Source organism: Salmo trutta, chromosome 31 (assembly GCF_901001165.1).
Source record: "Salmo trutta chromosome 31, fSalTru1.1, whole genome shotgun sequence".
Classification (NCBI taxonomy): Eukaryota; Metazoa; Chordata; class Actinopteri; order Salmoniformes; family Salmonidae; genus Salmo; species Salmo trutta.
Window position 1 is genome coordinate 2,319,042 of NC_042987.1, and position 26,026 is coordinate 2,345,067.

Genomic DNA, 26,026 nt, shown 5'->3' on the forward strand with positions numbered 1-26,026 from the left:
GGCCCTGACAAAAGTAGTGCACTATCTAGGGAAAAGAGTGCAATTTAGGAGGCAAGCAGGGGGATGTATTTGTAGAGTACTAACCAGTACCTACCTTGATGTGGAACTCCAGGTTCTCGTCCATGGAATAGATGTAGTTAAAGATGTCCTGCACTATCCTGGGGATGATCCCCATTCCATCTGTGTCATGGAGGTTACCCTCCATTGTGTGTGTTTTGCCGGAAGATGTCTGTCCGTATGCAAATATTGTCCCGTTGTACCCCTCCAGAACATCTGAAAGAAGAAGACTACTTCATGAATTCATACGAGACAGTAATGTGTCTTCTGTACTCAACCCCTCTCACAGAAATACACAAAAAGAAACCAAATAGACAGCCAGAAGGAAGTGGTCACTGCAAAATGAATCCTCTTTCAGACTGGCTTTCTCCTCAGGTTTGTGCATGGACACATTAACAAAACACCTACAGTAGGGAGAGTGTTCATAAACAATGAATGAGGAGAGCTCACCTTTGACGATCTTCTGGGCGCAGGCGTTGTATACTTGCTCCTGTGTCGTATTGGGCTGGAACACTCTGTCAAACTGGAATGGTTTGCTCTGCGAGACAGACAGACAGACAGAAAGAGAGAGATTAGAGGATGAGTTTAACAACTTGTCTGACATTCAATTTAAACACAGCTTTAAAATCAAGATGAAGCCAACACAAAGTGTGCCACAGTAAGGGGCTATACCATCCAAATGAGGTATCAATCTGCTCTCAAATGCACACCCAAGATACACAGCTCTCTTCGACAGAAAAAGCTAATTATAACCACCAATAAATACAACACCCCACCACTCTGTCAAAACAACCCCATGATCAACTCCACACACAGACAGCCCAATAAACCCCTGGTGAGCCTCCACAGAATGTTAACCCATGCTATGTCCCAAAAGGCAACCTATTACCTAAAGTACCAGTTAAAAGTTTGGACACCTACTCATTCCAGGGTTTTTCTTTATTTTGACTATTTTCTACATTGTAAAATAATAGTGAAGACATCAAAACAATGAAATAATCATGTAGTAACCAAAAAGTGTTAAACAAATCAAATTTTAAAATTTGAGATTCTTCAAAGTAGCCACCCTTTGCCTTGATGACAGCTTTGCACACCATTGGCCTTCTCTCAACCAGCTTCATGAGGTAGTCAGCTGGAATGCATTAAAATTAACAGGTATGCCTTGTTAAAACTTAATTTGTAGAATTTCTTCCCATCTTAATGCGTTTGAGACAATCAGTTGTGTTGTGACAGGGTTGGGGTGGTATACAGAAGATAGCCCTATTTGGTAAAAGTCGCAAAAACCATCAAGCGCTATGATGAAACTGGCTCTCATGAGGACAGCCACAGAAAAGGAAGACCCAGAGTTATCTCTGCTGCAGAGGATAAGTTCATTACAGTAAACTGCACCTCAGATTTCAGCCCAAATAAATGCTTCAGAGTAACAGACACATCAACATCAACTGTTCAGAGGAGACTGCGTGAATCAGGCCTTCATGGTCGAAATGCTGCAAAGAAACAACTACTAAAGGACACCAATAATAATAAGAGACTTGCTTGGGCCAAGAAATATGAGCAATGGACATTAGATCGGTGGACATCTGTCCTTTGGTCTGATGAGTCCAAATTTGAGATTTTTGGTTCCAACCGCCATGTCTTTGTGAGACGCAGAGTAGGTGAACGGATCATCTCCGCATGCGTGGTTCCCACCATGAAGCACGGAGGAGGAGGTGTGATGGTGTGGGGGTGATTTGCTGGTGACACCGTCTGTGATTTATTTTTGAATTCAAGGCACACTTAACCAGCATGGCTACCCCAGCATTCAGCAGTGATATGCCATCCCATCTGGTTTGCGCTTAGTGGGACTATCATTTGTTTTTCAACAGGACAATGACATCTCCAGGCTGTTTAAGGGCTATTTGACCAAGGAGAGTAATGGAGTGCTGCATCAGATGACCTGGCCTCCACAATCACCCAACCTCAACCCACTTGAAATTGTTTGGGATGAGTTGGACCGCAGAGTGAAGAAAAAGCAGCCAACAAGTGCTCAGCATGTTGGAACTCCTTCAAGACTGTTGGAAAAGCATTCTTCATGAAGCTGGTTGAGAGAATGCCAAGAGTGTGCAAAGCCGTCATCAAGGCAAAGGGTGGCTACTTTGAAGAATCTCAAATATAAAATATATTTAGACTTTTTAACACTTTTTTGGTTACTACACGATCCCATGTGTTATTTCATAGTTTTGATGTCTTCACTATTATTCTACAATGTATAAAATAATACAAATCAAGAAAAACCCTTGAATGAGTAGGTGTGTCCAAACTTTTGACTGGTGCTGTATATACAGTAGTAATCTCGGTTAACCCAGAACTAAAATCTTCCGTAATTTGGTCAGATCATTTATGTTTATTTAGTCTGTCCACAACAGATAACCAATATAGTGAGCTGGTCAAAGTAGTGTAATATATATGGAATAGGGTGCCATTTTGGATGCAGAATAGTGCTGTGGCTCTCGTCTCCCCACTCCCACAGCTCCTAGGCTTCAGCTCTGCAGCTCTGGCCTAATGAGCTAGGTAGCCTACATCAAAAATGGTCTGTGTCCCAAATGGCACCCTATTCCCTATATAGTGCTCTGGTAAATAGTAGTGCATTATGTAGGGAATAAGGTGCCAATTCAGAGGAGAGCAGCGCGGAGGGAGAAAACAAAGCACATACCATTCTAATGAGATGGCAATAATGGACATAAGAACACATTTTAAAAAGTCAACCACAGAGGGTATTAAACTGATGTTATAAACTGGGTGGTTCAAGCCCTGAATGCTGATTGGCTGACAGCCGTGGTATATAAGACCATATACCATGGGTATGACAAAACATATATTTTTACTGCTCTAATTACATTGGTGACCAGTTTATAATAGCAATAAGGTACCTCAGGGGTTTGTGGTTTATGGCCAATATACCACGTCTAAGGGCTGTATCCAGGCACTCCGCGCTGCGTCGTGCAGGATACAGCCCGTAGCCATGGTATATTGGACATATACCACACCCCTTCGTGCCTTTTTGCTTAATTATAGGCACTTTAGCGGTTCAGCTTGAAGAACTGTATAAAGTGACTCAGAGTAGGAGTGCCGATTTAGGATCAGTTTAGCATTTTTCATCACATTAATAACATTAAATGGACAGGGTGGACCTGATCCTGGATCAGCACTCATACTCTGAAATGCTTGATAGATAAGGCCCCAGTTCGGGCTGTGCAAAAACCTTCCTCTCTCCCCCTCCCTATCCACCAGATGGACATGAACCATTCACACAGCCATGTCGGACTAGACCATTGGCCTGATCTGGTGGCAGACCAGACCATCTCATTGCCCTCCCAGCAGTAATTATCAGGCTGAATTAAAACACCTAAATTGGCTAAAGTGTAAATAGGATAATTTTGGTCATAAAGTCAGTCTCATCCAAAAGTGAGTACGTCATGACATCCTGGAGGGTTGGGTATGGATTACTTACACGGCCACTTTTTTCAGTGATGGCCAATTGCCATGTGGACATTTGTAGTCAAGTCTGTATATGATATGGTCCAACGCATGGACATTTTGCTTGGCTAATAGGAGTGAAAATTGTCTTCCATAAAGTCGGTGCAAAATTCCAACGCATTTCATCAATATTGCCAGATGGCCAAGAATGGATTACATCCGACGCAGTCACTTCTGCTGCCTGTCAACCCACTGGTGTTGGTTAGTACGTTAGCTAAGTAGATAGCTGGTACGAGCTTGCTAGTAGCTACTTTTGGTTATACTACATGATTTGATAATGCTAGCGGGCCAGGCTAGTTTATGATACCACAGATGAATGATACTGTCGCTAGTTAAATCTATCAAACTAACGTGTAATGTGATGTAGCATGTCAGAGGAAGATGTGCATAGGTCATGTTAGGGCAGGCACTTGGATACTAGCTTGCTAATAGGATGTAGACATCTTTCTTTCAATAATCTTTAAACTCAAATTGGCTAGCTAACATTAGCTAGCAAGTCAACTCATTTCAACTTGGACAAAGATAACTAACCCGGATTTGCAAGTTAGCTAGTTAGCATTCGGGGGTTTCATCTGCTAACCCAAAACAACATGCCCGTTCTCAAAGTTTAAAGTGTATTTTGTAGGGCAAAAATGAATGGATGGTCAACTACAAATATAGCTCAGGCAGAAATTAACAAAAATATATCAGCAAGCATTTTGCACTCCCGAGTGGCGCAGCGGTCTAAGGCACTGCATCTCAGTGCAAGAGGCGTCACCACAGTCCCTGGTTCCATTCCAGGCTGTATCACATCCGGCTGTGATTGGGAGTCCCAAAGGGCAATTGGCCAAGCGTCGTCCAGGTTTGGCCGGGGTAGGTCATCATTGTAAATAAGATTTTGCTCTTAACTGACTTGCCTAGTTAAAAAAAAGAGGTTAAATAAAACAATTCAGCAACGTACACAGCTGGTTGCATAGTAACGGCGTCAGCGCCACCGGCCTGAATCTATTCTGTGACTTTACAGTCCCTTTATTAGCATATAAATTACTTCCAAAGTAGTGAAAGTTATTTCTCTCGCTATTGGTTTATTGAGTGATGATATTTTACTTCATTCACAGACTAGGTACCAAACCTGGTGGATTTGATGTTCAGCAGCATCATGGGAACTCCTTTACCATATCATGAGCTGTAACAGAAGGCTGAGGCCAGACACTAGTCCAGCTTCAGAGTAATGGAGCACACTTGAATCAGGTTGGTCACATTTCATATGGTCAAAAGGTCAAAATACTATCTGTCCTGGAATTCACATTGCCACCATTGACAATGCAATTAGTGCTGTGTGTATAGAGTGCCTTGGGAAAGTATTCAGACACCTTGATTTTTTCCCCCACATTTTGTTACTTTACAGCCTTATTCTAAAATGGATAAAATACAAACAAAATCCTCAGCAATCTACACACAATACCTCATAATGACAAAGCGAAGAGGTTTTTAGAAATGTTTGCAAATTTATTTGACAGTGCACAGTTGACAGTGCATGTCAGAGCAAAAACCAAGCCATGAAGTCGAAGGAATTGTCCGTAGAGCACCAAGACAGGATCATGTCGAGGCACAGATCTAGGGAAGGGTACCAAAACCTTTCTTCAACATTGAAGGTCCCCAAAAACACAGTGGCCTCCATCATTCTTAAATGGAAGAAGTTTGGAACCACCAAGACCCTTCCTAGAGCTGGCCGCCCGGCCAAACTGAGTAATCGGGGGAGAAGGGCCTTGGTCAGAGAGGTGACCGAGACCCTGATGGACACTCTGACAGAGCTCCAGAGTTCCGCTGTGGAGATGGGAGAAACTTCCAGAAGGAAAACCATCTCTGCAGCACTCCACTAATCAGGCCTTTATGGTAGAGTGGCCAGACGGAAACCACTCCTCAGTAAACGGCACATGACAGCCCGCTTGGAGTTTGCCAAAAGGCACCTAAAGACTGTCAGACCATGAGAAACAAGATTCTCTGGTCTGATGAAACCAAGATTCAACTCTTTGGCCTGAATGCCAAGCATCACGTCTGGAGGAAACCTGGCACCATCCCTACGGTGAAGCATGGTGCTTGCAGCATCATGCTGTGGGGATGTTTTTCAGCAGCAGGGACTGGGAGACTAGTCAGAATCAAGGGAAAGATGAATGGAGTAAAGTACAGAGATCCTTGATGAAAACCTGCTCCAGAGTGCTCAGGACTGGGGAGAAGGTTCCCCTTCCAACAGGACAATGACCCTAAACACACAGCCAAGACAATGCAGTAGTGGCTTCGGGACAAGTCTCTGAATGTCCTTGAGTGGCCCAGCCAGAGCCTGGAAGGCTCTAAATTAACAGAGTAAAAACTCTAAACCAAGTTTATTCACCCAATGGGTCAGACAGCTGAACAGACAGACATTTTCCCACCAGCACAAGTGTATATACACCCCAATTTAGGTGAAGTCTCCTCCTTCCCTCTAAACATTACATCTTTATTGCTAGGCAGGAAGTTAAGTGATGTGGGTAATAAACTGTTCCTTCTCCCTTACTCTGACCTGACCTCGGCCCCCATTCCTCACTAATCCACCCTTATCCCGAGTGGCGCAGCGGTTTAAGGCACTGCATCTCAGTGCTAGAGGCGTCACTACAGACCCTAGTTCAATTCCAACCGGCCGTGATTGGGAGTCCCATAAGCGGCACACAATTGGCCCAGCGTCGTCTGGGTTAGGCTTTGGCTGGGGTAGGCCGTCATTGTAGATAAAAATGTGTTCTTAACTGACTAAATAATGGTTAAATAAAAAATACAATGAATTGCCTTTCCTTTCCTCAGTACATTCCAAGCCCCTGGCTCATATCCAACCTTAACTGACTACACCATATACATTACTCCTACAGATAACCATTAACTTCTGGTGTAACAACCTGTGGCCATAATCCTTTCCATAGAATACCTGATGATTAACAATATTTCAAGTTTAGAAGTCAGAACCCATCGAACCTCTGGAGAGATCTGAAAATAGCTGTGCAGCAACACTCCCCATCCAAACTGATAGAGCTTGAGAGGATCTTAAGAGAAGAATGGTAGAAACTACTCAAACACAGGTGTGCCAAGCTTGCAGTGTCATACCCAAGAAGACTCGAGGCTGTAAATCGCTGTCAAAGGTGCTTCAACGTAAATAGAATATTTCTGTTTTAAATTTTTTATAAATTAGCTAACATTTCTAAAAGCCTATTTTTGTTTCGTCATTATGGTGTATTGTGTGTAGACTGATGAGGGGAAAAAACGATTCAATCAATTTTAGAATAAGGCTGTAACATAACAAAATGTGGGAAAAGTAAAGGGGTCTGAATACTTTCCGAAGGCACTGTGTGCTTGTATGGTGTAAGGAGGTGCCCCCTTCCACTGTGCCAACGGATTACACCTGTGCCCGAGTGAGTAATGCCCACAGAAATAGAATAATTCAATATTAAACTGATTATGGCAGGAAGCCGAGTATGACATTAGTCATTCTATTTCTATTGTAAACCCAACCATGCTGTGAATCAGGATCTCTGATTGGCTGTGTTCAACTGTGTATTTACTGTTGGCTTCCATGACTGTATGGTGACAGTCCTTCTCTATCTCCCTCCATGATATAGGAGCTGAAGTTGGGCTCCTTCATGACCAGTATCTGTGACGAGAGGGGCCTGGAGCTGATCTACGCTGCCATGCCCATCAGATGTTGACAAACACCTCAGAAGGGACAAAAGGTAATTACTAATAAAACAGTACATTACAAGTGTTTAGTAATATCACTCTTTCGATACATGTCACTCATCAACTCTTCCTCATTTTTCTACAGCTGGGCAGAAGAGATGCTTTTGAAATGGATTCCTCTGACTGAAAGACAGGTTGATACTGAGACCTTGCACTCAGCATTACAATTATAAGACATCTATTACATTTTGTTGTCTTCTGTTATTATTGAATCGAATGGTACCATCAGTTGGGTGGGGCCCCTGTGTATTCTTCAAACATATCCGGGAACGCCTGTCTTATACAGGACAGGAAGGTATAATATTTGCACATTGTTATATTAACAGTACAGTACTATGTGAACTATGGTATATTCAACATGGAACTGTTACACTTGAAAGTTATCAAAACACTTTGGTCAGAATGTCTACATAAGTTCAGCAATTTCACTCTTCTCGTATTACTCTGTAGGCTACTGACAAAGCTTCCTCCTAAGATTTGGCCAAATAGAATGGCATTCTAGTTCTGGTTAGACCGCTGAAGTTGTAGTCTATACACAACTTATTTTTATTTGCTAGGTAAGTGTAGACATACTGTCTTTATAAGCACATCAATATGATATTTACAGCACAGAATGTTTTGTCTTTGTAACACGAACATAGGTTTTTAGTTGATAAATGTATCTACACTCAAACTGAGCAGACCCTGAAGGATGAACCTGCCCCTGCTCCTTGTAGAAGTGCAATGCTAATCAGTGGCCAACAACTTGACTTTGAGCCAATCAGAGAGCACAAACCCCCACGTAGGGAGCCAACAGGAGTGACACTTTCTTTTAATAGGGCATTTTTTTTCTTACACTGTTAAATGTCATGAGCCAGTCACACTTCATAGGAAACGTAGGCTATGGGATTTATTTTATTTATTTAACTAGGCAAGTCAGTTAAGAACAAATGCTTATTTAGAATGACGGCCTACCAAAAGGCCTCCTGCGAGGCCGGGGCTGGGATTTAAAAAATAAATACAGGACAAAAACACACATCACAACAAGAGACAGCACAACACTACATAAAGAGAGACCTAAGACAACATAACAAGGCAGCAAAACATAACACAGCATGGTAGCAACACAACATGGTAGCAGAACAAAAACATGGTACACACATTATTGGGCAATGGGATGGTAGCTAAGTACACAGACACAATGCACACAACACTAAATAATTCGTCCAAGCTAGCTAACCACTCTAGCTACTATTGACATAATTAAATCACAATGGATTAGTTTCCATGAAACAGCTAACGAGTTAGTGCAGTGTCCTTAGCTAGCTAGCGCTGTAGCTATATTGTGCTAGCTAGCGAATATCATACCGTTAGCTAGCTGGCTAAACATTTGACTATGGGGTGGCACTGGCAGTATGAATTTAGGGAAAGTGAATTAAATCGTTTCTTCGTCATCTTGCTAGGTAGTTATCTAGCTTTGGCCATCTGGCTAGTATCAATAAAGGCTTTCTACAAAATAGCAACATTAGCGCAGCTTGCTAGTTAACATTGTAATCTAGACCATAAACTAAGCAACACACACAAAGGCAAAGGCAGCAGCTACTCTTCCTGGAGTCCAAAAAACATTATGGCACATCATACAAAAAACTAAAACTAAAAGAGTATAACATTACTATACCACACAGAAAATGTACAATATCACCATACAACAATACCACAGTGTACGAGTGTTCCTCACAGTTTGCGTTGTTCCAGAAGATGTAGTTTTTTTTTTATCTGATTCTACTGCTTGCATGAGTTACTTGATTTGGAATAGAGTTCCATGTAGCCATGGCTCTGTGTAGTACTGTGCATTTACCATATTCTGGACTTGGGGAATGTGAAGAGACCCCTGGTGGCATGTTTTGTGGGGTATGCATGGGTGTCTGAGCTGTGTGCTAGTCAACATGTCAATACCTCTCACAAAGACCAATAGTGATGCAGTCAATCGCTCTACTTTTAGCCAGAAGAGATTGACATGCATGTCATTGATGTTATCTCTCCATATACAAGGGCCAGACGTGCTGCTCTGTTCTTGGCCAACTGTAATTTGCTTATGTGGCACTTGAACATATGACTGGGCAGTAGTCCAGGTGTGACAAAACTAGGGCCCGTAGGACTTGTTTTGTTGATAGCAATGTCAAGAAAGTAGAGCAGCGCTTTATTAAGGACAGACCTCTACCCATCTTAGCTACCGTTGCATCAATATGTTTTGACCATGACAGTTTATAATTCATAGTTACACCAAGCAGTTTAGTCTCCTCAACTTGCTCAATTTCCACATTCATTACAAGATTTAGTTGAGGTTTAGGGTTTGGTGAATGGTTTGTCCCAAATGCAATGCTTTTAGTTTGAAATGTTTAGTACTAGCTTACTACTTGCCACCCATTCTAAAACTGACTGCAGCTCTTTGTTAAGTGTTGCAGTGATTTTACTTACTGTAGTAGCTGATGTGTATAATGTCAAGTCATCGGCATACATAGACACACAGGCTTTACTCAGTGCCAGGTCATTCGTAAAGATTGAAAAATGGGGCCTAGACAACTGCCCTGGGGAATGCCCGACTATCTGGCTTATGTAGGAGAGGCTTCCATTAAAGAACACCCTCTGTGTTCTGTAGACAAGTAACTCTCGATACATGATATAGCAGTGATCTAAAGCCATAACACATACGTTTTCACAGCAGCAGATTATGATCGATAATGTCAAAAGCTGCACTGGTCTAATAAAACAGCTCCCACAAGCTTCTTATTATCAACTTCTTTCAGCCAATCCTCAGTCATTTGTGTAAGTGCTGTACATGTTGAGTGTACTTCCCTATAAGCATACAGAAAGTCAGTTATTCATTTGTTTAATATGACATAGAAATGTATTTGGTCAACAACAAAAAAATCAAAAGTTTACTTCGGGTTGGTAGCAGGCTGATTGGTCAGCTGTTTGAGCCAGTAAAGGGTGCTGTGCTACTCTTAGGTAGCATAATTACTTTTGCTTCCCTTCCCTTCAACATTACAATGCTTGTCATTCATAATTTGGTCAGTTATAAATGGATGTGTAGGTTTAGAGTTTGTTGTTGGCATACCAGGCCCAAAATTGCTAATCTTGCCAATGAACAAAAATATGAAATAGTTGGCAGGAGTGGGTTTTGTGATGAATGAGCCATCTGATCCAATGAAGGATGGAGCCGAGTCCACCTTTTACTCCAAATCTTTTTACCATCATTCATCTTTGTTTCATAGTAGTTTCTTCTTTTTGTTAAGGTTAGTCACATAATTTCTCAATTTACAGTACATTTGATGATCAGCTATGCAGCCAGACTTATTTGCCATTCCTTTTGCCTCGTCCCTCTCAACCATACAATTTTTAAATTCCTCATCAAACCACGGGGATTTAACACTTTTTAGTAATTTTCTTAATAGCTGAATCCTTATTAGTAACTGGAATAATCAATTTCATAAATGCATGAAGTGCAGTTTCTGCTTAGTCCATATTACACACAACAGACCAGCAAATGTTTTTTACATCTTCAACATAGGAATCACTACCAAACCTCTTGTATGATCTCTTATACACTATATTAGGCCCAGCCTTTGGAACTTTGGTTTTGCTAGATATGGCTATTATATTATGATCACTACATCCGATGGATGTGGATACTGCATTAGAGCAGATTTCTTCAGCATTAGTAAAGATGTGATCAATACATATGGATGATTTAATTCCTGTGCTGTTTGCAAATACCCTGGTAGGTTGACTGATAACCTGAACCAGGTTGCAGGCTGGTTACAGTTTGAAGCTTGTGGGCAGCTTCATGAAAACCGGTCAATATTTAGGTCACACAGAAAATATACCTCTGTTGTTATCGCATACATTTTCAAGCATTTTACACATATTATCCAGATACTGACTGTTAGCACTCGGTGGTCTATAGCAACTTCCCACAAGAATAGGCTTAAGATGAGGCTGGTGAACCTGTAACCATATTACTTCAACAGCATTTGACATGAGATCCGTTCTAAGCTTTACAGGAATATGACTCTAAATATAAACAGTTATCTGCCTGGCATCACCTGACCTACTGGTCAGTCACGAGACTTGACACTTAAAGTTCAGCCAGACACAACATAACCAGACCGAGGTTTTGTCCCAATTGTTACCCTATTGCACTGCACCCTATTCCCTATATCGTGCGGAGCCTGGTCAAAAGTATTGCACTATATATGGAAAAGGGTGCCATTTGGACCAAACTCATGACTGCCACTGAAGCCAAGAATTGTAGCTGTACCCATAACATAAGGTCAGCCAGGCCCCTTACTAACAGTACAGCCTGAGCACTGCCCCAGTTCAAAGTCCCCATGAGTCTGGAAGGCAGTGCCCCAGTTACCTTCACTACACTGCAGCCAGAAACAATGATTATTCAGTGATAATCATGATGACACAGTGAAACCATTGTTTTAGAATTTAGAAGTCATCTCTTTCATGCATACTACTACTGGCTTCTTGGTCTTCCACCCTTTAGGCAAATCTGATGTCTTGAATGTACAAACACTTCTAATCAATAGGCCAGTGATAAATCCAAGATCACTCAGAGACCAAAATAAATAGCCACAGGGGTAGCTAAGGTGTTGAAGGACAAGTGCTTTAGCAACCCCCCCCCCCCCATAGACTATCTGCTAAGCAATAGCATTGGTAATAACTGCCTGAATAGTAGGCTACTCCCAGTTACAATCCTCTTCCCCTTCTCCTCCTGCTGTTAGATTCCACTGCTAAAGCTAAAAGTAGCACACTCTCATGGTGCTGTGTGTGTATGTGTGTGATGGGGAGTCTGTTGTAAGCACAACGGTAGCATCAGTGGAGGTCATGGTACTAATCAATCAATCAAATGTATCTGATAGTCCTTTTTACACCTCTAGGCCCAGATTGAGATGTGGAGTCTAGTTACACAGACAGATAAGCCTAAACTCAGATCCTACAACTAGCTAATAATATGCTGGGAAAGTGATGTCACAAGCCCTGAAAATGTAAACAAAACAAGCACTGGAGACAACCATCACCTTCAAAATATATTTTATATTTTATATTACGAAACACTATATTATTATCTTCCAACTTGGATGATAGGCAAGCTTGCCTAGTCCCATTTTGATAGATCAGATCCACCCCTGGCCCAAATATATCCCTACTGAGCATCCCTTTCAGTAGCCAACAGCCATGATGACATATAGTAGGCCATAACCGCCAAAGGTCTGTTGATCTTGAGTGTGTTTCCCATGAATTATGCAATTCTTCCTTCAGCCTCCAAATCTAGGCCAAGTCCTACGACTAGGCTATACCAAAGTGTGTTATTATTATTTATAAACTGGGTGGTTTGAGCCCTGAATGCTGATTGGCTGACAGCCGTGGTATATCAGACCATATACCACGGGTATGACAAAACTGCTTTTTACTGCTCTAATTCTGTTGGTAAACAGTTTATAATAGCAATAAGGCACATCGGGGGTTTGTAATATATGGCCAATATACCGCGGCTAAGGGCTGTGTCCAGGCACTCTGTGTTGAGCATAAGAACAGCCCTTAGCCGTGGTATATTGACCATATACCACACCCCCTCATGCCTTATTGCTTAAATAGTGCACTACCTAAATGAAAACAAGAGACACTGACTGTGTTGAAAGGTAGGTTGACGGTGAAGATTTGTGAGGACACACTCAGTGCAAATAAGTTACTGAACTACAATTTATTTCTGTCAGTAAAAAGTTTATAGACTTAATGATGTTGGCTTTGGTGAGGCATGTCCAGTGCATCAAAGTCCATGAGAAACTGGAGGATATCTTGTAGTGAAAATATAATATTTAACCATCCTTTTTCATGTCTATTGCTTTTACTGTCAATTTGAGGAATAGTCCAGTTATTTCTAACCTGGTTCCGTTGGAGTTACTCTATGTTCTTTCATTGAAAAGTTAAAGTTCTGTTTGAACAATGACAAAGGCCATTCCTCATATCGTTCTTATTCTCTGAGGGCCTGTAGCGCAAATATGGCATTATACGACGAGTACATTGTTTTATCTTTCAAACCCATTAATTTGTCCATTAAATAAGGAATGAAGGCCAGGTCATTTTCTTAATAGCTGAATGCTTATTAGTAACTGGAATAATCAATTTCATAAATGCATGAAGTGCAGTTTCGGCTTAGTCCATATTACACACAACAGACCAGCAAATGTTCTTTACATCTTCAACATAGGAATCACTACCAAACCTCTTGTATGATCTCTTATACACTATATTAGGCCCAGCTTTTGGAACGTTGGTTTTGCTAGATATGGCTATTATATTATGATCACTACATCCGATGGATGTGGATACTGCATTAGAGCAGATTTCTGCAGCATTAGTAAAGATGTGATCAATACATATGGATGATTTAATTTAATGACATGTACATAGTTTTTTCTTTCAAACGGATTTCTCCATTAAATCAGGAATGAAGGCCAGGTCTGCTGTTTGAAAACATTCTAAGCACCACTTTGTGTGGAAGGCACTTCCTTCTTTTGTCATAACAAGTGTGCATCTTGAATGGCACCCTATTCCCTATATACAGTACACCCCATAGGGCTCTGGTCAAAAGTAGTGCACTACACAGGGAGCGATTTGAGACGTGCCCAATGTTTTACATTACAAGATGACTAATTAGGCCAAAGACAACAAACAAACGTCCATTTCCTGAATCTATTTACTAATGGACCAGTGGTGAAACTGTAACCATATATGTTCAGAGATAACTAATGTAGCCAAGTACAACAACATGATTACGAAATGTATTTGTCTACATCATGTTAGAACCCTATTTTAGGCTACAGACTATGAAATGAATAAATTCTATCTACAAAACACATGTACTGTCAGTGGTTATAAATGAACGAAATATATTGCATCTGAATTCTGCTCTTGATACAGTCACAGTGCTGTATTGTGATGTGTTCCGTATCCCACAGCAGTCTTGTTTGACTAAATTTACTAGGGTCAGGGGGCATCATCATCATAGCTGGCTTGTCAGTGATCTTGTTGATGAAATAGTTAATACTAGTTAACTAGTCAAATTCTGAAACATCTTTGCTGCTGAGTGTAGCTAACGTAAGACAAACTTGTTAATTTGCCATTGCCAGTTCTACTGGCCTAACTAGATAGCTTTCAAATCATAGCAATGCTTGAAATTGCTAACGTTAGCTAGTTAAATAAATTAACTCAGTCCCAGCAGATTTTGGGTGTTACCTCAAAAGATGTGCAATTATTTTGAACGCAACGTGTAGTTAGTTACATGTTGTTAGCAGATCACGTTGGCGCTAGTGTAGTTAGCTGACGTTAGCAAAGGCGTTAGGCAAGCACTTGGCTGCCATTGTTGTTGAGTGACAGCTGACTGGCTAGCTAGCCGATACGGCAAGATTAACTAATCACGTCGACTCGCCAAATCAGCGAAATACAGCTAGCAACTTATACACACTTGACTGGCCACCAATTGTTAGCCAAAAATACTGTCCTGTCCTGATCAGCGATGGTGTGGGTGAGCTAGCCTACAACTAACGTTAGTGCAAAACATAGCTGATGTGGGTGGACAGGTATGTTAGCCAGCTAAGCTAACTAGCTACTGTTCTGACACTGGCCGATCACCAATGGCGCAGCGCACTATCGAGAGCACTCGCTTGCATACAAATAAATAGCTATGGCAACCAACTTACCCCGACGACCACATGGTCTTCCCCTTGAAACTTTGGGATGTATTTGTCCCCTCTGGCCACCTCTGAACTATTCAAGGGCCTGAAACGGCACATCACTTTGATGGTGCACTCCGCCGGTACGTCGGCCATCTTCCACGATTTGCGGATGAAAACTCACAATACAACACAGTAGATCCTCGTTCTAGAGCCGGCCGAGCAAGTAAGGGCGGCCCGGCCCCTCCGTCCCAACCTGAGACCAGAATGTGTTCAGATTTTCAACAGTGAATGGCTATTTTCTTATAGGATTGTGCTAAATCACTTCCTCTCCAATACTGAAGGCATGATACCAGTGGATCACCGGTTTGCGCACAATCTCCGTCTGTGTGGGGCCCATAACAAATTACGTCCCCCTAAATCAGGGTTCCCCAATAGTCGGCATTTTATTTGGGCCCCCAAAGTTTTCTGAGCAAAACAAAACAATTACATCTTTTTTTCTTGGACATAAGACTAAAATCACCAGGAAATGAGGTCAAACTGATTTTCGTTTAGGAAATCTGTTCCCAAGTAATCAAATGCCTAAATAGAGACATATGTGATCATATCCTAGGTCAGAAATTATTCTGTTTTCGTCAAATACTGATTGGGATTATTGTGGGCAATTTTCAGTGTACAATTGATTTACAACTACTGTATGTCAGCCCATGGCTGAATGTAATGGGGACCCCTGCCCTAAATCATCAACACTCCCTCTGAAGTACACTATCCTGATTGGCAAATGTGTATGTTTCTGCAAGTTTTTACCATTGACCTATAAAAGTTCATATATTATGGCAATAGTCAATCAATATACTATTTGTTGAGATCAGTTATTACTTAGCTATCACTCTTTCATGAAGCGATAATATGGCATTTTCTTGATGGCAATGCATGGTTATTGATTATTCTATATTCCCTCAGATGATGAAAGATGGTAGTCTATGAGTTTAGTTTTCATTAAAAGCAAGGATATGGGATATAGATACATAACATTATTTTCCACATCTTTCCCTATTGAAAGACCCAATACGTTTTAGCACTGTGTCCTCGTCATCATCCCTGTATAAATATATTTCAATCTGACTAAACTAACCTTCATGGTGAAGGAAGTGTCTGATGAACACCACCAACGGAGTTGAACAGAGACCAGGCTTTGTGGAATTCAGCTCAGACTACAAGGTCAATCATTTAAAAAATGCTAATTATGAAACACTTACCTATGTTTGTCCTCTGTAGTTGCGTGCCTTTCTTTGTTTGCTGAAATTCATATTGCTATTTTGGGACCATTCATTCCCCTGTTACGCAGCAGTCACACTTGGGTGTCCCTGAGAGAGGCTGAGCTGCCTATAGGGGTTTTCAAACTTTTCTTGCCCAGGGACCCCCGCCCAGGCAAACCAGCGACCCAGGAACCCCCATCATATGTTAGCACCAACAAAAAAACATATTGTCTTATCAGGTGAATGATAATGGCAATTAATCAGCATTTTAACATTACTAGATTTGGAAGACAGTTTCATTATTTTAACCTCCCCACATTTCATTGGAGGAGAAAGTGTAAACTCTAACATTTAGCTAGAAAGGTACCATTATCTTGGCAGCATAGAGAGAATTGTGCTGTTGTAAGCAAATTTTCTGCACTTCTACACATTTTCCATTGAGTTGAGATTAAAAAAAAGACACAGTGTTGATACTCATTTCTAGCAATTCTACATAGTTTTGAATGGAGCTCAGAGACAATTTTGGGAATTTTCAATTCTCCCTGACTGTCTAGCTTTTATTTGATTGGTAGTTCTCAAAGATGGTATTATTTAAAAAATATATATAGTTCAATATCTTTTCTGCATGCTTTCTATCTGGTTTTGGTATGTTAAGTTGACACAAACTGTTTTACCATCCTGAAAATGACAACTTAGACATCCTGCTTTCAATTAAAATGGTCAAATGAAACCAAAATAGCTTTTTGGCAATAGCTTCTTAGCGCAGAGCAATTTCTCAATCAAGAATTTTGCTAGGACTGTCTGGGAGTGATTTGAGTGAGGATGGGGAAACTGACAATTAGCTGTTATTGGCAGAGAGGCTGGAACTCTTTCTTATTGGTCTATTGACTAATTTACTGCATGATGATGTTACCAGGGAAGGCCAAAACTCGCTCCCACCAAAATAGTCTGAATATTACATTTTAGTCATTTAGCAGACGCTCTTATCCAGAGCGACTTACAGTAGTGAATACATACATTTCATACATTTTTTCCATGTACTGGTCCCCCATGGGAATCAAACCCACAACCCTGGCATTGCAAACACCATGCTCTACCAACTGAGCCACACGGCTCAAACAGCTCTTACACATAATTTTCACAGTATTATTCCAGCCTCATAGTGTGGAAATATATTTAAAACACAGGGAAGTCACGTTTTTGACTGCACTGGGCCTTTAAAATAGCTCAACTTGGTCACCAAAGGGTAATTTTAAACCTCAAAATTCAAGGTTTACTTTTGTTCTACCTGGTCTGTAAAATGTAGTCCCAATATTACATGATTGATGCATCCTTGACTAGGCCAGTGTTTTTTTAAGGAACTCAGTCCATCTTTCAACTTACTCTTGAAAGTTGTAATAGTAGAATGCACAAGGTGACATTTCGAAATTGGGTAGTGCATCATCACTACTCCTCTTGTCATGTCAGTCATTGCATAACTTAGGGAGCTATTTATAACTTGTCAGAAAAGTCCAGATCAACTAGCCCATGTCAGCTAACGTTATTTAGCTATGTTTTTTAGCCCATAGATTTTGTAGTAATGTTCGAGTTACTCAAATATCACATGAATACATATTAGTCATGGCAAAATGTATAGAATTACAAGAAAATTTGCTTTAAAACTGCTACATTTTATTTGCACCCCGTTACAGGAAATAAACTTTAAACCTGCAACATTTTCTCTCGGCCAACAAGAGGGGTGTGAACAGTTTGTGTATGAATAGTGCTTGTGTCCATAGAAATGGGGGGCGCGAGATGTTCCCCGATGCTGGAAGGGGGCCTGAGTGAAAAAGTTTGGGAACCCCTGGACTAGGCTACTAGTTACTAGTACCTACGTTAGACAAACTAAAAAGGCATGTTTTAGCATACAGTAAATTACGAAATACCATTTTTGCTTATTCATTTCACACGCTTGCTTTTACGGAAAAAATATTAATTGCAACATGTACGTTTAAACATGCATCACTAAAAAAAGTAGAAGAGCCTTATGGACTTCTGTTATTACCATCACTGCAGGTGGCACAAATCGCTAAAGCGGTTGACATGAAGTTGGCAGGGTACATACATTATTGGTTCGAGCCCCCCTTGAATCATGCGTTTTTAAGGATAAAACTGTTCACTGCTGGTCCTCGATAGCCTGGGTACCAGTCTGTTCAGCTAACATTCCACTCCTTGTTCTCTGTGTCCCAAAGAGACTGGCCTTTCGGTAATGGCATTATGCAGCTGTATTTTGTGTGTGATCACTGATTGGTTGTTGAACATAACATTAATAATTCCATGGCAAAATGTGGAGCTTCAAGCTGTTAGCTAATCAAGTTGAGATATTTTGTGGTTTCAAAGATAAGATGTTCTGGGGTTGGAATTGCAGTATGTATTTAGTTAGAGAATTTAGACATGAGCTAGCAACTTTTGACTGACTGGTATCATTTGGACAAACAAAACACGGTTGCTTAGCAACCGGACTCAAACTCGATCTGTGGATAGTTCCAATTAAGGCTGCATTCAAAAGTTCACTCTGGCTATCTACTCCGATTTCAGAGCACTCTCGTCTGAGTGCTTCTGCTAGGATATGAATCCTGAATATGTGGACAACTACAAATACCTAGGTGTCTGGTTAGACTGTAAACTTTCCTTCCAGACTCACATTAAGCATCTCCAATCCAAAATTAAATCTAGAATCGGCTTTCTATTTCGCAACAAAGAGAATCCTTCACTCATGCTGCCAAACATACCCTCGTAAAACTGACTATCCTACCGATCCTTTACTTCAGCGATGTTATTTACAAAATAGCCTCCAACACTCAACTCAGGAAATTGGATGTAGTCTATCACAGTGCCATCAGTTTTGTCATCAAAGCCCCATATACTACCCACCACTGCGACCTGTATGCTCTCGTCGGCTGGCCCTCTCTATCCATATTCGTCGCCAAACCCACTGGCTCCAGATCATCTATAAGTCTTTGCTAGGTAAAGCCCCGCCTTATCTCAGCTTACTGGTCACCATAGCAGCGCCCACCCGTAGCACGTGCTACAGCAGGTATATTTCACTGGTCACCCCCAAAGCCAACTCCCCCTTTGGCCGCCTTTCCTTCCAGTTCTCTGCTGCCAATGACTGGAACGAATTGCAAAAATCACTGAAGCTGGAGACATATATCTCTCTCACTAACTTTAAACATCAGCTGTCAGAGCAGCTTACCGATCATTGCACCTGTACATAGCCCATCTGTAAATAGCCCACCCAACTACCTCATCCCGATATTGCTATTTATTTGTTTGCTCCTTTGCACCCCAGTATCTCTACTTGCACATTAATCTTCTGCACATCTATCACTCAAGTGTTTAATTGCTAAATTGTAATTATTTTGCCACAATGGCCTATTTATTGCCTTACCTCCCTAATCTTAGTACATTTGCACACACTGTAAAGACTTTTCTATTGTGTTATTGACTGTACGTTTGTTTATCCCATGTGTAACTCTGTGTTGTTTGTACCGCACTGCCGTGCTCTATCTTGGCCAGGTCGCAGTTGTAAATGAGAACTTGTTCTCAACTGGCCTACCTGGTTAAATAAAGGTGAAATAAAAAAATAAAAAAATAGGGCGAGTAAAATGGTCAGAGTGAGGTGTTCTCTCATTTGTGTCTGGAAGTAGCTAGCCAACGTTAGCCAGTTAGCTTGGGTGCTTGACTGCCGTTGTGAGGTCAGAACACTCGGATTAACCCTACTCCTCCAAATGCTCTGAATTTACGAATGGACAATTTGACAACGCTCTGAATTAACGAACGGCGGGGGCGCACTCTGAGTGCACTCTGGCACTCCAGATTGAATTTACGAACAAGCCCTAAGTGATTATGCCAGAGAAGCCGGTGTTTGGAGGATATTGGCACGGGTGTTGTTATTTTCGTCGAGGGCCAGCAAACCGTGCCAATATATCCTCCAAACACCAGCTTCGAGGACATTATCACTTTTATACAACAGGTAACCAACATGTTCAAATAATGATTGACATATTTTCATTAAAAAAACGTTATTTTGATGGATTTATTCATACTATTTAATCCTTCCACAAGATATAGTCCCAACACAAATCTAGGGTTGCTACCCAAACCGGCTGGTCGTTCGTTCTATCCATTCTGGCCCTGACCTAGTCGTCCAGTCATTTTGTTCTGTGTCTATGGACTCGACACAGTCGTTCATTCTAAATGTTCCATTTATCACGTTTCATGTAAGACCCAAATGCAGACTGTGTCGAAGTAACAATGTTTATTACAGCAACAGGGGCAGGCAAATGACGGGTCAAGACAGGCAGGGGTTGATAATCCAGAGTAGTGGGGCAAAGGTACAGGACGGCAGGCAGGCTCAGGGTCAGGGTAGGCAGAAAAGGTCAAAACCGGGAAACTAGAAAACAGGAACTATAGCAAAGACAGGCGCAAAGGAAAACCACTGGTCGGTTTGAACGAACAAAACAAACGGGCACAGACAGACAGAAAACACAGGTATAAGTACCCAGGGGATGGGTATGTGGAAGATGGGCGACACCTGGAGGGGGTGGAGACAAGCCCAAGCACAGGTGAAACAGATCAGGGCGTGTCACCATTGCCATACTGGCAGGCAACATTCTTGTCCCTTGCATGCTAGCTAGCCAACTACAGCTAACTTACAGTCACATAAAAAAGTGCAGCCAGAATAACAGAAAAGTAGCTGCATTTACCTTTGTTTAAGCTGTTTTCTAGTGACATCTATTTATTTATTTGGATATTGAGGCACACTATCGCCTGGCATAGAAAATGTGCTCACTGGTCAGTCCACTGTTGTTCAGAGGAGCTAGCCAACAACACAGCTAACACAATCACTTCAAACTGAAGCTGGAAAGACTGCAAACTAGTGTAACAGTGTAGGTTCCGTCCCTCTCTTCGCCCCAACCTGGGCTCGAACCAGGGACCCTTGCACACATCAACAACTGACACCCCACGAAGCATCGTTACCCATCGCGCCACAAAAGCCCTTGCAACGCAAGGGGAAACCCTACTTCAAGTCTCAGAGCGAGTGACGTCACTGATTGAAACACTATTAGCGCGCACCACCACTAACTAACTAGCCATTTCACATCGGTTACACTCACCCCCCCTTTGACCTCCTCCTTTTCCGCAGCAACCAATGATCCGGGTCACGGCACCAATGTAACAGTGTAGGTTCCGTCCCTCTCTTCGCCCCAACCTGGGCTCAAACCAGGGACCCTTGCACACATCAACAACTGACACCCCACGAAGCATCGTTACCCATCGCGCCACAAAAGCCGCGGCCCTTGCAACGCAAGGGGAAACCCTACTTCAAGTCTCAGAGCGAGTGACGTCACTGATTGAAACGCTATTAGCGCGCACCACCGCTAACTAACTAGCCATTTCACATCGGTTACACTAGCTACACTTTGTTTCGTTTTACCTTTTTCCTATTTACATTTCTTTGTATATATCCATAAAACTGATGCAAGCTGATTCATGATTTCGACGGGCTGAGAAACGCTGCCTGCCTGCCTGTCTGTCTGTCTCGTCCCGACTCCTGACACGTTCATTACTAGGGGACAGCTGTAGATCCAATTTGAATATTGAAACAATGTTGCAAATGTCAGAGAGACAGATGGCAAGGTTTATATACATCTCCGCTGTTGAAAACTAAATGTTAGTCTAAAAGAAATGTGAGATAATGTCTAGATGCTTTTTATACTGGAGATCAAGTTTATAAATTGCTTGGCTGGGCTGATGAGACAGTGGATTGCACAGTCAGATGGAACAGATAAAATAGGCATTTTAACGTCATAGATTTAGCTGGTGGTAATTTGTGGAATAGACACCGGCTGGAATGCGGTTTTAATCAATCAGCATTCAGGATTAGAACCACCCGTTGTATAATATTTACATAACCTTTGTAATAGATCCCTTTCCAGTACAAGACACACTGACGTCACACACAGATGTGAGCAACTCCTTGCTGCAGTAAGAAAGCCATCACCATCTGCGCCCAGCCTTACATAGCCGAGATGTATGTTGTATTACTTCTAAACAAAATAACTTTTTACAATGATTTGATTCTTACTTGAACAGTTGAGATTATATGTGGTTGTGATCTGTGGAAAATAACTATTTTGGATGCAGCAATTATTAGCCAGATTGCGAATGCTCATTGACATAAGCTGACAGCCATTTTTAATAAGTATTTTTGAAGTATAATGCAGTTGATTTGCGATGTTGACAAAGACATATATGCAGGACATTCATACGAGCAATGAAATCCAATTACAATCCAAAAGTAGTGTGAAATGCACTCATAAGCAAACATGTAAATACAGGTGTTTTTGCTGGCGTTCTATAAAAACTCCCCCTTGTTCTGCCACCAATTTGCATGCATCACCCTCGTGCAGCAATGCTTGCAAACACAGAAAGGGGTCTGTATTGGAGGATTGATGTGAGGGTTATCAAATTAGGATCAAATCCTATGTTCTCATCGACCTCCTTAATGATAGAAGGTACAGTGGGGGAAAAAAGTATTTGATCCCCTGCTGATTTTGTACGTTTGCCCACTTACAAAGAAATGATCAGTCTATAATTTTAAAGTAGGTTTATTTGAACAGTGAGAGACAGAATAACAAAAAAATCCAGAAAAACGCATGTCAAAAATGTTATAAAATGATTTTGCATTTTAATGAGGGAAATAAGTATTTGACCCCTCTACAAAACATGATTTAGTACTTGGTGGCAAAACCCGTGTAGGCAATCACAGAGGTCAGATGTTTCTTGTAATTGGCCACCAGGTTTGCACACATCTCAGGAGGGATTTTGTCCCACTCCTCTTTGCAGATCTTCTCCAAGTCATTAAGGTTTCGAGGCTGACGTTTGGCAACTCGAACCTTCAGCTCCCTCCACAGATTTTCTATGGGATTAAGGTCTGGAGACTGGCTAGGCCACTCCAGGACCTTAATGTGCTTCTTCTTGAGCCACTCCTTTGTTGCCTTGGCCTTGTGTTTTGGGTCATTGTCATGCTGGAATACCCATCCATGACCCATTTTCAATGCCCTGGCTGAGGGAAGGAGGTTCTCACCCAAGATTTGACGGTACATGGCCCCGTCCATCGTCCCTTTGATGTGGTGAAGTTGTCCTGTCCCCTTAGCAGAAAAACACCCCCAACGCATAATGTTTCCACCTCCATGTTTGACGGTGGAGATGGTGTTCTTGGGGTCATAGGCAGCATTCCTCCTCCTCCAAACACAGCGAGTTGAGTTGATGTCAAAGAGCTCCATTTTGGTCTCATCTGACCACAACAGTTTCACCAGTTGTCCTCTGAGTCATTCAGATGTTCATTGGAAAACTTCAGACGGGCATGTATATGTATTCTTGAGCAGGGGGACCTTGCGGGCGCTGCAGGATTTCAGTCCTTCACGCCGTAGTGTGTTACCAATTGTTTTCTTGGTGACTATGGTCCCAGCTGCCTTGAGATCATTGACAAGATCCTCCCGTGTAGTTCTGGGCTGATTCCTCACCGTTCTCATGATCATTGCAACTCCACGAGGTGATATCTTGGATAGAGCCCCAGGCCGAGGGATATTGACAGTTCTTTTGTGTGACTTCCATTTGCGAAAAATCGCACCAAATGTTGTCACCTTCTCACCAAGCAGCTTGGCGATGGTCTTGTAGCCCATTCCAGCCTTGTGTAGGTCTACAATCTTGTCCCTGACATCCTTGGAGAGCTCTTTGGTCTTGGCCATGGTGGAGAGTTTGGAATCTGATTGATTGATTGCTTCTGTGGACAGGTGTCTTTTTTACAGTGTGCTCCTAATCTCAGCTCGTTACCTGTATAAAAGACACCTGGGAGCCAGAAATCTTTCTGATTGAGAGGGGGTCAAGTACTTATTTCCCTCATTAAAATGCAAATCAATTTATAACATTTTTGACATGCGTTTTTCTGGATTTTTTTGTTGTTATTCTGTCTCTCACTGTTCAAATAAGCCTACCATTAAATTTATAGACTGATCTTTTCTTTGTCAGTGGGCAAACGTACAAAATCAGCAGGGGATCAAATACTTTTTTCCCCCACTGTACACTACCATTTCTAAAGTTTGAGTTCACTTAGAAAACACCAGTCTCAATGTCAACAGTGAAGAGGTGACTCCGGGATGCTGGCCTTCTAGGCAGAGTTGCAAAGAAAAAGCCATATCTCAGACTGGCCAATAAAAATAAAAGATTAAGAAGGGCAAAAGAACACAGACACTGGACCGAGGAACTCTGCCTAGATGGCCAGCATCCCGGAGTCGCCTCTTCGCTGTTGACGTTGAGACTGGTGTTTTGCGGGTACTATTTAATTAAGCTGCCAGTTGAGGACTTGTGAGGTGTCTGCTTCTCAAACTAGACACTCTAATGTACTTGTCCTCTTGCTCAGTTGTGCACCGGGGCCTCCCACTCCTCTTTCTAGTCGGGTTAGAGCCACTTTGCGCTGTTCTGTGAAGGGAGTAGTACACAGCGTTGTACGAGATCTTCATTTTCTTGGCAATTTCTCACATGGAATAGCCTTCATTTCTCAGAACAAGAATAGACTGACACATTTCAGAAGAAAGTTCTTTGTTTCTGGCCATTTAATCTGACCCACAAATTCTGATGCTCCAGATACTCCACTAGTCTTTAAGGCCAGTTTTATTGCTTCTTTAATCAGTTTCAGCTGTGCTAACATAATTGCAAAATAGTTTTCTAATGATCAATTAGCCTTTTAAAATGATAAACTTGGATTAGCTAACACAACGTGCCATTGGAACACAGGAGTGATGGTTGTTGACAATGGGCCTCTGTATGCCTATGTAGATATTCCAAAATCTGCAATTTCCAGCTACAATAGTCATTTACAACATTAACATTGTGTACACTGTATTTCTGATCAATTTGATGTTCATTTAATGGACCAAAAATGAGCTTTTCTTTCAAAAACTAGGACATTTCTAAGTGACCCCAAACTTTTGAATATATATTTTTTTGTTTTTTGTTTTTTGTTTTGCTAAACAGGTTCTGCCCCACCTGCCCTGAATGATGGGTCGCCGCTGGCCGGGATGTCACGTGTCCTACTTATATTAGTACACTCGTAACAACTTAAGCATTATGAAACTTCTATTTGATCAAATAAACCTCACGTAGCAAATAAGCCATACATTTTTTTGTTGACCAAATGTGACACTAATTAACTTCCATGCAAAAACTCCTTGCTTGGTGGGTGAAACAACAAAAAAACGCCACCTGCTGGAGGGAGACAGATTTTCCACTGAGTTGGGCCTCTCTTCCTCTTCATCCCTACTGGTACCCAGACTAGGTCCTCGATGTTCGATTCAAATAACGCATTTGTGACAAAGTGGATGACTATAATAATGCACATAAAACGTTGTACATGTAAGTCTAGGCCTACAGGTCTATGTAATATACACTGAGTATACCAAACATTAGGAACACCTTCCTAATATTGAGTCGTCGTGGCATGGACTCTACAAGGTGTCGAAAGCGTTCCACTGGGATGCTGGCCCATGTTGACTCCAATGCTTCCCACAGTTGTATCAAGTTGACTGGATGACCTTTGGGTGGTGGACCATTCTTGATACACACAAGTAACTGTTGAGCGTGAAAAACCCAGCAGCATTGCAGTTCTTGACTCAAACCAGTGCG

At 41.7% G+C, this 26,026-nt stretch overlaps 1 protein-coding gene and 1 long non-coding RNA gene across 4 annotated transcripts in view; one reads left to right on the top strand and one right to left on the bottom strand.

Moving 5' to 3' along the window:
• Nucleotides 1–15,438, bottom strand: part of LOC115169327 (kinesin-1 heavy chain) — a 34,160-nt gene extending 18,722 nt beyond the window's left edge. For both annotated transcript variants that reach the window (XM_029724834.1, XM_029724833.1), the window contains exons 1-3: nucleotides 15,066–15,438; nucleotides 508–595; nucleotides 95–273 (exon numbers count right to left, since the gene is read on the bottom strand). In XM_029724834.1, coding sequence (XP_029580694.1) covers nucleotides 95–273; nucleotides 508–595; nucleotides 15,066–15,194 — 396 coding nt within the window. In that variant the 5' untranslated portion in view covers nucleotides 15,195–15,438. The remainder of the gene's footprint in view (nucleotides 1–94; nucleotides 274–507; nucleotides 596–15,065) is intronic.
• On the top strand, nucleotides 3,582–7,500 carry LOC115169328 (uncharacterized). 2 transcript variants are annotated; one of them, XR_003870846.1, is made up of 3 exons: nucleotides 3,582–3,774; nucleotides 7,197–7,307; nucleotides 7,400–7,500. It is a non-coding gene; the product is annotated as an uncharacterized LOC115169328 (long non-coding RNA). The 2 variants fall into 2 exon arrangements; XR_003870845.1 differs by lacking the exon at nucleotides 3,582–3,774 and adding an exon at nucleotides 4,669–4,803.
• Nucleotides 15,439–26,026: the final 10,588 nt, after the last annotated feature.